The 13,510-nt window shown below is 38.3% G+C and overlaps 2 protein-coding genes across 5 annotated transcripts in view; one reads left to right on the top strand and one right to left on the bottom strand.

Moving 5' to 3' along the window:
• LOC120733929 (cullin-5) overlaps nt 1-6,782 on the bottom strand; it is a 21,586-nt gene extending 14,804 nt beyond the window's left edge. Inside the window, exon 1 of one of the 4 annotated variants that reach the window (XM_040032460.1) lies at nt 6,763-6,782. Coding sequence is in view for 3 of the 4 variants with exons in the window: in XM_040032458.1 (XP_039888392.1) it covers nt 5,563-5,592 (30 nt within the window). In the remaining variant the exon portion in view is untranslated. Of the gene's footprint in view, nt 1-1,524; nt 1,616-5,562; nt 5,608-6,762 lie in introns of those variants that run through there. The other 3 variants (XM_040032458.1, XM_040032457.1, XM_040032459.1) reach the window with 3 other exon arrangements.
• Nucleotides 5,911-13,510, top strand: slc35f2 (solute carrier family 35 member F2). The gene is made up of 9 exons (XM_040032462.1): nt 5,911-6,061; nt 6,549-6,648; nt 7,057-7,229; nt 8,479-8,606; nt 9,078-9,237; nt 9,515-9,671; nt 10,840-10,892; nt 11,012-11,166; nt 12,136-13,510. Exons 2-9 carry the CDS (start codon nt 6,560-6,562, stop codon nt 12,340-12,342), a joined length of 1,122 nt encoding a protein of 373 aa, XP_039888396.1. The 5' UTR covers nt 5,911-6,061; nt 6,549-6,559; the 3' UTR covers nt 12,343-13,510.

Genomic DNA, 13,510 nt, shown 5'->3' with positions numbered 1-13,510 from the left:
AAAACCTACCTGGCCCTATATGAAACAGTAACTGCCTCTTAAAGCTAATAACTGGTTGTTCCATGCTTGGCAGCAAAAACTGTAATCAAGCATTTGTGATACCTGGCAATGAGTCTTTCACATTACTGTGGAGGAATTCTGCCCACACTTCTTTGAACAATTGTTTTAATTAGGCCGCATTGGGGGGTTTTCGAGCTTGAACGGCCTGTTTAAAGTGAGTTCAAAGCATCTCAATTTGATTTAGGTCTGGACTTTGCTTAGACCACTGCAAAACCTTCATTTTATTTCTTTTTTTGAGCCATTCAGAGGTGGACTTGCTGGTATGTTTTGGATCATTGTCCTGCTGCATAACCCAAGTGAGCTCGAGTTTTAGGGCAAAAACTGATGGCTGGTGATTCTCTTTTAGGATTTTCTGGTAGAGAGCAGAATTCATGGTTCTACCTGTACAACTTCCTGAAGCAGCAAAGCAGCCCCAGACCATCAGGCTGACACCACCATGTTTGACAAATACTTTATCACACAACTGTATGTGGCCCATTTCTTACTTTTAATTTGATTAATATGCACAAACACAGGTTGATCTCAAAATAGTCTGCATAGCTTTTTTCACCCTCTGGTGTCCCATTTCTCCTTTTACCTTTCACATTTTGTATTTTGATGACCTTTTGTTGGCAATAAAATAAGAGGAAAACAACGAATTTTCTTACTTTTTACTAGATCATTTCATAAATGCAAGAAAACATGGCACTATGGTAAAGAAGTAAAAAGCTAAAGGACCAGATAATCATAAACAGCTCACTGCAGAGTGGTCACATGTAGCAGATTTAATTATTTACACCTATCATTAACCTTGCGTGTGAAGGCCTTCATAATAAAGATCCACACAGATTCTGTTTTGGTCAAAGAATGTTCATCTGACAGTAACTGTTGAGAATCACTGAGTTATTTCCCTACTGAATAGACAGTTGTTGCATAGACTGCTTTCTGTCACTTAACTATACCTAGCCTTCAGCTCTAGCCTGTGTCTGCTCACATCCATAGGTGTCTGACAAGCGAAGCTTTGTTAGCGAAACAGCAGCTGAAGATTACAGGAGCCACCAGAGCAAACAGAGCAGCTCCAGGCAGCCTTTAGCTTGGCTGCAGATTCCTGAGCCACTGACAGGTAGAGGATATGATACCTGCACCCAGCGCGCACACACACACAGACTGTGGTCGTATTTTAACGCAGGCTCATTAGAGAATACATCCCTGTGACTCTGCACCTCCCCCGTATCTGCCGTTTCCCTTCACATTTAGCAGTGTTGTAGCTTTTCTGTGTAGCCAGCTAAATCACTGATAAGTGGCTAATGTTAGCCAGATGCAACTTAACTGCTCCACGCTGAAGTAAACACCGACGGGACGGCCGTAAACGGGTGCAGTGTGCTGTTCGTTAACACCGGAGCTAAACGCCCACAGCACACTGCACACATGACAAGCAATTCCACGGACGCTGAGTACAAATAATTGAATCGAAGTGGATCCTACCTTTAGCAAATTAGACGTCGCCATGTTCCCTCAACTTATCCTCTCGTAAAATCTCGCGCGAACAACAAGACCTACGAAGATTAACCTTATCGAAATATCGCTGTTGTTAGGGAAGCTTTTGTTTTTTAAATAGAAATATTTTAAGGACAAAAGTATCATTTTAACCACTTTCTTTTACATATAGATGTACTTTATTAATATGTATTAATAAAGTAAAATTATTTTTGTTTATTAATATTTACGTGCATTTATTTACGTTTTTTGTTGTTCCTTAAAGCTCAGCCTATGTCAGAATGTCTTTTTGTGGTGCTCATTTTACGTTTGTTGTATAATTTATTCTCACCTTCATTAATAACAGTATTTAACAACGCTCTGTAGTGGAACGTTTATAGTATCACATAAAAGGTTTATTTTTAGTTACAGTTAGTTTATAATGTAGCCATTAAGAAGTATTACTTGTTAAAGTATATGTTATGGTTTTCATGTTTCCTGCACTCTCCTTCTCCTAAAACTTTTTTGTTTATTCTTATGTTTTTGATTTGTGTGTGTGTGTGTGTGTGCTTTTTTTTCTTCTTCTTACAGCAACATTAGTGTAGTAAGTGTAACGGAGGCTTTGATTTTATTGTCATTCGTAAATTGTTGGAAATTAATCCACAGTGGACGTCTCATTTTAACAGGTACAATCAATTTTTGGAGTGTTATTGTGTGTTCCCAAATTTGTAAGGTCACATCGAACGAAAAAAGGCACTATGAGATTTAATCATAGTTTGTACCTGACCAAAATATTTGAATTATTTTAAATGATTTGTGTGTTTTGTTTGTTTTGTTTTGTTTTAACATAAAATGATTTTTAAAAATTAATCATATTACAACATTGTAGAATAAACAGATTATAGACATTAGCTAAAATATTCTCAGGCTGAATATTATTTATGTATGTTCACAAACAACATGAGCAAAGTGTAATTTGAGCAGGTATACTGCACTACTTTTGCCAACCATAAGGGATTATAGTGAAAATGTGGCGGCCCTAGATCTCCTGTGTCATCTTTACCATACCTCCACAAAACATTCCTTTTGCAAGTTCATAAAAAATAAATAAAGAGTCTAAAAAACAAAGTCAAAGTAAATAAAAATCTTTTAGTTTGGTTAATAATTACTTTACGGTAACTTCAATCAAAAAATCAGGTACGATGTATAATCACGTTTGTGAAAACTTTTTTTGAAGTTTATCATCTGCAACTAACTGAAGTTTTTTTTTAAGTTCTCTAAACCTTATAGGATTTACAGAATTTATGCATTTAGGACTAATAAACCACAAAAAAAAAAAAGGTTCCTGTACAATAATGTATAACAAATACAGCTAATCAGAGACATTAGAAGGTATTTTCTGCCATACTGAACCACATAGCACTACCTCTGCTGTTTTAGTTCACTTTCACTGCCTTGTAAATGATATGTAGGAAAAGTAAAAGGAAACATTTGCCACATATCACACTGAGTGCAGAACTGGAGATAGGAAAATGTTTGTACAGTCTCAAGGCCAGTTATTGTTTCACTGTCAGCATGGTCTTTATTATCATTCCTTCCCTGCATGACATGAGGGAGAGAGGAGAGAAGTACAACAACATTAATAAAAAAGGGAATTTTGCTCAGTCACTGCTGGGATTTTTCCATGACAAGATCATCCTGAGGAAAAAAGAATAGCTTGGAGAAATCAAACCTACATTCTTTGAGTAAGAATGTAGGTTTGATTTATAAAGTGAAGTGCTGGGGACATTTCCTATCCTGTACTTAGACACATTATACTGTTACTGTATAATACTTTCTCCACTCTGGTGACCATATAGGAAATATGACCAATTAAACATTTGCTGCATACCTCATGAATAAACAAACCCGCTAATAGCGATAAAACATTACTTTTTATACAAACTTCTGTGTTGTCTACAAATGTTTTATATTAATTATAGCCAACAAATGAAGCGGGAAAATAATGAAAAAACAGGAAGAATCACAGGCGAAATGTTCACCACTCTAATAAACACATTGCTGCATATACTGGAGGTAGAAACTTTTGGGTTAGTGTATTTCTGTTCACCTCAAATGTATTTCAATTCCAAAATTCCAACAACTGCCTGGAGTTACTTTATATTACAAAGTGAGAACCCTAAAATCAATCCCTTGATTTGGATCTGAGTTGATCACACAATGTTGCTGTGATCACAAAAGCAGCAAGACAGCAGCTCTTCTTCCTGCGGCGCCTGAGAAGATTCAGATGAACTCTAGAATACTAACAAACTTCTATCGAAACCATTACCATTGATATTATTCTGACTGGCTGCATCACCACCTGGTATGGCAACTGTAATGCTCTGGGCCGCAAAGCTCTGCAGAGGGTGGTGAGATTAGCACAGTGCATCACCAGGACTGAACTGCCAGCCATGCAGGATCTCTATAGACAGTGCTGCATGAGGAAGACACAGCGGATCCTCTCTGATCCCAGCCACAGACTTTTCACACTTCTGCCGTCTGGCAGGCAGTTCAGGAGCATCCAGACCTGCACTAGCAGACACAGAAACAGTTTTTACCCACAAGCCATCAGGCTTTTGAACTGCTGACACTCTTTACACACCATTACACACTCACTACAATTACAGGGCTCTACACACTGTCACTTCAAAAAATGCCACTTAAATGCTCATTGCACAAGTTTTTGCACAACCGGTAAATACTTTTGCACAAACTTTAAATACCAACTTGTCTTAAATACTCTAAATATTAATACTTTTTCTCTCTTGTATTATTATTATTATTATTATTATTATTATTATTATTATTATTATTATTACTGCTATTTTCATGTTATTTTCTTCTTAATATAACTGCACACTTTCTATATGGTCATGCAAAACTGAGGAGCACGAGCCAAAGTATTTCATTATGGGTAAATGTGGCTACACTGTTTATCTGGACATGACAATAAAACCTGAAACCTGAACTTGAACTTTTCAGCAGCATTTGGTGACAGTGGAGTAGAAGAGCTCCCTTCCTCTCCTTTCCTTTCCCTTCCTTTGCTTTCCTTTCCTTTCCTGTCTTGCCAGAAGACATATCTTGCAGGACCTTGCTACTTGTCAATGGTCTAGTTAAACATGTCTTGCATTCACAGACTTTTCTTCTGATAACAATACCCCAAGTCTTTCAGGATGAGGGATAATGCCACGCAGCAGCGGAATGGCTAGGGGACATAGGAAGCCATGGGAAGAGTGTCTGTCTCCAGAATCCAAATTAGGATCTCCTTCCACACCAGAGGAGCCTGACAGCTGAAGACTCTGCCTCCCATTCTACTTTTACAAATGCTAGGAACCACAAGTAAGCCTTCAGGCTGAGAGTAAAGTGCTCTATTGGGATAAAATGATACTAAAGTACTATATATACTTTAGGGTATGATGGACCAATTCGGGGCTTTTATGTGAGGAGAAGGATTGGAGAGATTTCGCAGGTCTTTCCTCCCTACTGCTGTCGGACTCACAACAAAGACTTCAACTGATCAAACACACACATCCACACATGTGTAATAGCAATAACACTAAGTGCAATACTTTTTTCTCGCATTGTTGTATTATACTCAATTGTATATAGCATTTGTATTCTATTTTATTCCATTGTATATTGTATTTTATTTTATTCTATTCTATTGTGTACAGTATCTCATAGATATATTATTCCAGTGTTTTTTCTCTAATTTTTCTATGCAACTTTGCACTGTCCACTGCTGTAACAAAACAAATTTCCCACACGTGTGGGAACCTGTAATAAAGGTTATCTTATCTTATCTTATCTTAAAAGGGTTTTAAGAGGAAGCAAATGAAGAGAGGCTAATACGGAAGAAATATAATCTCTGTTTCTAGCCTCTGCTAGTAGCCTACTTTTGTTGATAACTGTCACCCTGTCTGCTCGTCTGTCTGGTTATTTCCTCTTTGGTTTTTTCGGATCAGCAACTTTTTAAAAACATAAAGTGTGTGTTGTTAGACTCACATGCTGACTTCTGCAAAAAATGTGGAACATTATGTGGAACTCGGGAACAAGGCATAGAGATGCAGTGCTAGCCCATCAGAAAAATCAGAAAGGCAGATCTCCACACCGCATGCCACAAGTACGCGATCAGCAAGTAGGACTTTATAAGCATGAAAGTTTCCGTAAACAACACTGCCAAAGCATCAATGAGCAATTTGTACAAATATACTAATAACAATAATTCATCCCTAATAAAATACGTTTTGTGTTATTTTTTCTGACTAAACTAACCGTAATTATCCTCTTTATCAGCTTAATAAGTTTGACTGCACTGTGCACACGTCACCTAGAATTCGTTGCAACCAATCAGAGCGTAAGGGGCGGTCCTACGCGAACACGAGGTTAGTCCTGTTCGTCCTGGTTGAGAGGTGTCTCCGCGTGGACGAAGATTTTTTTCTTCCTGAATAAACATGAAATCATCACAGCTGGAGGATGTCACCACATAATTGAACGTCAAAATGTATGTTTTATTTATATTCATTTACATTCATTGATTAATTCGCTGTTTTGTTAGCTGTTTAGCTAATGGAGTGTAATAAATGACGCAAGGTTCACCAAACTCCATTTGAAAAGTTGAAGTTTAATATTTCTGTACTTGCTACTAATTATTTATACCTGCTTTAACGTAACTAAGTACGTATTACGAATCATTACGAGCTACACTACAATTCGGGATATTTATTTTCTAACTAAAGCATGTAATAGTAAACCTATCAGCGTCGACGCCTCCAGTGTACACAAAGCTCGTAACGAAATATATATAACCGGTTTTAATCACTTCATGCAATGTGTTTGTACATTAACCTCAGTCCTTTGGAGATTAGGTGTCATGCTCTGCTTGGGCAGTCTGATGAAGATACTGAAAACGAAAGACACTAATTCCCAATTATTTTTCTTCCAGCTTTTAATCTTGCTCGGTGTCCATGTCTTTATGTCTTTATGTTTAGCTCTTAGAGAGATGGAGGGGCCCGTGGAGGAGAGATTGTGTGGGAAAATGAAGATTGGCTGTGGTTTGCACAGATACAACCTGAGAGATGTTTTCACGTGGTGAGCACAAATCTAGATGTGTAAATCTCGTTTTAAGCTACCGTAATGTATGTTGTATCAGTGAATGTAACAGGCGTGGAATCACCAGGGTTGTAAAAGAACTAGAGAACTTACATCCACATTTTTTCAAGAGTTGAATGGTTGAATGAGTTGAATGGTTGTACAGCATACATATTTAATGACTGTAAAAACAAAAAATCAGGTGCATCAAGTGTTTATTTATTTGGGATTTTTCTCTAAACCACACAGTGTCAAGAGTGCACATACAGCTGAATATACAAATATATGCATCCACCCCTACCAATATTCGGTTAGATGTCCCTAAGCAAATTGCAAGTTGGAATATCATCATGACATTCACGACAGTGTTTTTCTTTTGATGCATGATTCGTGTTCTTCACTTACCAGGAGTCTGCTGAAGACTATACTCATGGGTCAGGTCCTGTCACTGCTGATATGTGGGACAGCAGTCAGCTGTGAGTACCTGACTCATGCCAAAGTGGAGACACCCATGCTGCAGAGCTTCCTCAACTACGCCCTCCTGCTGTTCACCTACACAATACACCTCAGCACCCGCACAGGTCAGACTGTCATGCTCTCAGGATATTTGACATTCTGGCTGCTCTCAGTGAGTCACAATAAGTAAATGTTTCTCTGTAGCATCAATCATACTGATGAACCTGCAAATTTATGGTAAAGTAAGCTGATTTAGCAGGGAAAAGGAATAGTGGTGAGACCACAAGAGTGAACTTTAAAGGAGATGTACAGTATTAACCTCATTTCCAGCTCCATGCTTTTATTTTTGGAGTAGCTTTGCCTGATTCACTGTTAAAAAAATAATCCTTCTCTGTCACATCAGCCCCTCATGTCCTCCTCCTTTTTGCGTACAGAGGGTTGATGTGACAGAGGAGGCGTTTAGGATAGGATGAGATGGAGGCAGATGATCCACTGCGATGACCCCTAAAGGGAGCAGCCAAAAGAAAAAAAAAAAGATTTTATAAGGTACTTGGTGCCGCCTCTTAGATCATCCTCTGTCTGAAACAACCTGTTTAAGCTCCTCCCCCTTCAACACAACTTTCTTCTGATTGTCTGCCTATCGCAAGCAGAAGGTTTGAACCACAGATGATTGTGACTTCTGTGCCGGAAAATCTATAGTATCATATTATCTGCTCTCACTGATCTCATAAAGAGCAGAAAAAACAAGCTTAAGTCTGAGCGTCTGGCTCACAGAGATCGCCTCATTATTTAAGACTTGTGTCATCCGAGCTTCCATCCTTGTAATATAGCACAAAACAAGGTAAAAGGACAATAGGCAATAAACTAAAATTCTGTGCAGAGTTCACAGAAGCTGCAGTGTTATGTGATGATTAATTGTCCTCATGTTGCTCACTATAAGCATATTAGCGGACAGAAACAAATATTAGTACTAGAGCTCTTATTCTGAAAATCCACCTTTTATCGTAAACATAAACTGTTTACATATACACATTAATTAATTACAAATGGATACAAAATATTTAGCAATGGAGCAGAATCACGTTGACGTCATAATCGTATCACGTAACCACTATTTGAATGCAAATAAATGAACATTATCCAGGTTATAACACAGCACAGCATCAACTCCTCTAAAAGGAAGCTTAATTTAATTCCCTTTGTTTATAATATCCTTTGAACAGTGAGTAAAATAAGATCAAAGGAGCAGAAAATAGCACAAAGGAGTTAATGATTCACAGTTTGTTCAGATCACCAAATGTATGTGTAAAGCAGTGTTTAGATGTTTAAAGGGTCTTATGGACCATTTGAATTCAGTCTGATGTGTTTCTTCAGGTGACAGGAACATCCTACAGATTTTAAAAACCAACTGGTGGAAGTATTTGGGGATGGCTATAGCAGACGTTGAGGCGAACTACGCAGTAGTGAAGGCGTACCAGTTTACCACGCTGACAAGTATACAGGTAACAAAAGAGTGTCGTCAGTAAAGACTCTTCTCCTGACTTTGCTTTGAACACATGTATAGTTTGGTTAACCAAAAGACTTCACTGGGCAGCAGGGGGCGAGCCTGATGCTGCTCTCCTGATGAGCTTATTGTCTTAGCTGCTAGTTTGAAGTCTTCTTGAAATAAGTGCAATGTTTATTTTGTATGTAATGATACTCTATAGACTCAAAGAGGGACATAAAACAGGTGCTACTATGTGAACGTATGGTGTTTCTCACTTTCTCAGTAAAATTCTCCCATCTTGGTGTAAAAAAAAACAACTCTGGGTTTACAGCCAAACTTGACTATTTTTTAGTCAAGTTTGGCTGACTTCACATGGTAGGAGGTTATACTAAAGAGGTCTGTTTGTGAGGAACAAGCTGGCTTGCATGAAGTGCAACCTGTCTTTTGCCCTCATGTGAACGCCTGTTTGTCACTGTGTGTGTTTCAGCTGCTGGACTGCTTTGTGATCCCGGTGCTGATGTTACTTTCTTGGTTTTTCCTGAAGACTCGATATCGGGTGATCCACTTTGTAGCTGTAGCAGTGTGTTTGTTGGGGGTTGGGGCCATGGTAGGAGCTGACATTCTGGCTGGAAGAGACCAGGGATCCAGTAAGAACATTTTCCTCAGTCAAAGTTAATGTCAGACTTTTTTGTTTATCCTCTTGATGCATGAAGGCATTCAGACAGCCAGTATCCTCATCTGACTAAAAACAAACAAACAGGCAAAAATACATTTATCACTGTAAAAGATTCATAACGCAGTCAGTGTAGGTTCATATTAAATAATTCCTCAGTGTCTGAGAGACAGATATTGGTATGAATTGAACTGAATTAAATTGGAATTGTGCCTGTGTCTTATACTAACTGCCGCTTTCTCTCTGTGCAGCTAGTGATGTACTGTTGGGCGATGGGTTGGTCCTGCTCAGCGCCGTCCTCTACGCCATATCCAACATGTGCCAGGAGCACACAGTGAAGAACTTGAGCAGAGTTGAATTCCTGGGCATGATGGGCCTGTTTGGGACTCTCATCAGCGGTGTACAACTGTAAGATATTGTGTTTTTCTGCACCACTGACACAGCAGGTAGTTTTGTTCTATACTGCTGTTACAGAGTAATGACTATTGTTGAGCCACTATTAATGTGCTAATACCATTAATATAATGTGAATAATGTCACTTTTTTGCCATCAGATAATATACATCACAGCTCTCTGCCAGCCCACATTGTTTAATAGATGAACCAGATGTGTCTTAAACCTGAATTCCTTTTAACAGCCAGCAGGGGGCGATAGCTGTGTTTCAAAATCCTTTGGGTCTTTCCTCAGATCTTAGACAAGCAAAGGACCTGACCTTCACAAACACTTTGATTATTTTTGGACTGGGTTGCTCATTTAAAACATTAAATCCATTTTATGAATTTAAGTCATTCCAAGAGTCAGAAATGAGAATTACCCACAGTTTGCTTATTTGCTAGCAACTTGTGTTTTAAAATTTTAATCTGGTTTCAGAACAATAAGAAGGCGAGAGCAAAAACACATAGATGAGACCATGATAGACACTATAGAAGATGTTAACAAGAATAGTTGGAAAATGGAAAATTTTGAGATTATGATTGTGATTTTAGCATCTTTTTTTCTTATACTTTCTATGAATTTCAGTGATATCTGTGTGAGAAGACCTTGCTTGTTGAGCTTTATTTAAATTTAGATTGTGGGTATATGTATGAATATGGAGGATTTGAGGATGACCAAGGCTAGCACCAGTGTTAACGTGAATAAAACAAATTAATAAAACAAACAAAGAAACAGGAAAAATGTGGGTTTTTGGTGGTTTTAGTCAGTCGATAGGTGGTTGCTAGGTAACACAATGATGTCACAATATACTACACTTACTGAAGATTTTGTGGATATATATTAAGTGTTTTGAAAGTTAAACAGAAATCAAAATCATCCTCTTCTTAATACATGAAGCTACAAACAGGTCATTTTAGGCCGCTGGTAAGTGGTTGCTAGGCAACATGATGATATGATATCTTACATATAAGGACCTTCAGGAGCCAGTTTTGGTTGCTCAACCTTTACTCATGTATAATGAGTTCAAATGCAAACAAATATTTTTTTAATGATGTAATACCTAATAGTACCTAATTGTGATGCAATACCCTTTATTAATGATGTTCCCTCATCATTTTAACTTGTTGCTTATTGTTGCAGAGTTGTGCTGGAAACACATGCAGTAGGAGAAATCAAGTGGGACGTTCACATCTGTGAGTTCACTTTCTGTACTGTCATATTAAACTGCAACATAATCACATTTATAGAAGCGTCTCTGATTTTAATATCACTCCACTGCCTCTCACTCAAATCTGTTTATTGTGTTCTGCAGCCATGCTGTTTGTAGTCTACACCTTGTGCATGTACGCTTTATACAGCTTCATGCCTGTAGTGGTGAAGATGACGAGCGCCACAGCAGTGAACCTCTCTCTGCTCACCGCTGACCTCTTCAGCCTCTTCTGTGGCCTCTTTCTCTTCATGTACAAGGTGAGTTTGTGATGTCTGTATGTATGCATGTCAGTCCTTAATGAGAGAAATGAGCGATAGCTCTGCCTTGTCTCGCAGCAGCAGGAAATGCAAATGATTTATTTGGTTAGTTAAAATATTTATTTTGTGCTGAACCAGTTGGTTCCTACTAGAGCATGAAAAACAAGATGACAGGCACATGACCAGTGAGAAATATTTAGAAAATCAAATAGGTATATTGTTCAGTAAAATAAATGCTAGGAGTGCATTTAAATAAGGGGGTAATGATTTCCTGTATCTGACCTTGTGGCAGTAAGTCTAAGGCTGACGTTCGAGAAACTGTTCAAGCAGCATGCCCAGTAAATGATGCAGAGGATGGTCAAGATCCCTGTATCATCCATTATGCATCAGCAAACCCTGTCATCCGCATAGCTCCTTAAGGATTCGATACGTTACACAGGGTAGTAGAAGTGTGATCAGCTGATGAAGATTTTCTGTAAGATTTATTCTAAAGTTGACTTGACAAGACTTGCAAAAAAGAAGGCATTTCAACTTGCATAAAAAACAATAAACAGCAAAAATTGACTTTTTCACATGACAATAGGCTGCCAGTCAACCCGGGGAGGGTTAATGGATATGTGAAGGTTGGCTAGGATTTGACAGAAGAAGAATTTTGTGTTCTTGTTACTGTTGCTTGGTTTTTAAATGTTTTTTTTTTCTTTTGGAAAGTTTTGACCTCCTAGAACTGTTTTTAGTTCAGAACAATGCAGAAACGGTCTGAAGTCAAAACCCAACCACAAAGTACACAAGGTAGATCATAGTTGTTTAACTGTAGCAGGTGGATTACAACAGGAGAGGACGTACACCTGAAATACTACACTGCCCACATCAACTCCATTTGATTAATGACAGTGGAGGTATAAGCAAAAAAGGCCTCACACATGAACAAAATCCTCTAGCGTTAATCTGTGTCCCTGTTGTGTGTCTCAGTTTTCAGCCCTGTACATCGTCTCATTTGTCGTCATCACCGTGGGTTTTATCATGTTCAACGCTGTCCCAACATACTCAGTTTTACCCGAAGAGCCTGCTGAAGCATCTGATGACCCCGAGGCTCAAAGCTCCTCAGACCAGCTGCTGCTGTCTGCAGACAATGACACTCAGAGAACCGAGACACTCACAGCCAACGATACACCATGACTGAAGAATGACATCTTTTTTTTCCCTACTGTAGGTCAGTGGATAAAGGCCAGTTTTACTCTTTTTACTTCAATATTGTTACAGAAGTTGAGCTTTTATGCACTAAGCCAGAGACTACCTGTGTGTGCTCAGTTCAAAATAGATGAAGAGAGATTGAGAGGTCAAAAAACCGTGTGGCTCCACTCTCTTCTTGCCAAACTTCCTGTCTGCACCAGACTATCAGAATAAAAGTATACATTTTAAGCACAAGAAATCAGACTGCATCTAGGGTCCTACAGTTGTATTGCCACATTTTCATTAATGCTGTAGCATTTTTATAGAATATTGCCTGTTGCTTCCCTTGAAGTTGTCAGAGTTTTACAAAAAGGACCTATTGTGTCTATTTTCAGTTCCATGTTTTTATTCTTTAGCTTGGTGTGATCCACAGTTCAGAATCATCCTTTTTTAAAATCTTATTGTGGGCGTTAGCACAATGCTGTATAAATGAAATTGGATTGAACTGAATAGCACAGCCCTTCACTTCATCCACTGTCTAAAACAAAGTGTTTAGGCTCCTCCCCATTTAAGCCAATTTTCTTCTGATTGGCTGCCCCTCAGAAACAAAGTTCTAACAACTGGTAGGCGGAGCTTCTGTATTCAGAGTCTTTGTAGTGTACCTGGGATGACCATGTTAGGAGTACCTCTTCTGATAAACAGAGCCTTAATTTAGACTTTAGTTATTTTTAATTTGAGCATATTAACAGAATATCATCACAGACAAAAGGAAAGCATAATAGGTCCCCTGTAAGATTTATTTTTGCGGTTTTCTCCTTTATTTAATAAACAGAGAAAAGGGGTTAAAGAGGGTGGGTCAGTTGACGTCAACTTTCACTCCCGCTGCTGTTTATTGTTTGATTATTGATTTTTGTTTGTTTTCTTTTTTGTTTTATAAAATGTCACCATATTTCATGTTTTGTTTTTGTTGTTTCTTCACCTCTACAGTCTACAGTTTTACGTTCCTCTGAGTTACATGGCTGCATGCAGACAAATGACTTAGCTCATTTAGTTGTCTCCTCTGGTGCTGTTACAGTTTTTATACTTATGTCATTTGGCAATCTACAAACTGCATCATGGCTTTCTTGCACCCAGAGTTTTACTTTTTTACTATTAAAATATTTTTTGAAATTTT

Source organism: Simochromis diagramma, unplaced genomic scaffold (assembly GCF_900408965.1).
Source record: "Simochromis diagramma unplaced genomic scaffold, fSimDia1.1 OVJJ01000216.1, whole genome shotgun sequence".
Lineage (NCBI taxonomy): Eukaryota > Metazoa > Chordata > Actinopteri > Cichliformes > Cichlidae > Simochromis > Simochromis diagramma.
This window is presented reverse-complemented; position numbering and strand designations above follow the sequence as displayed.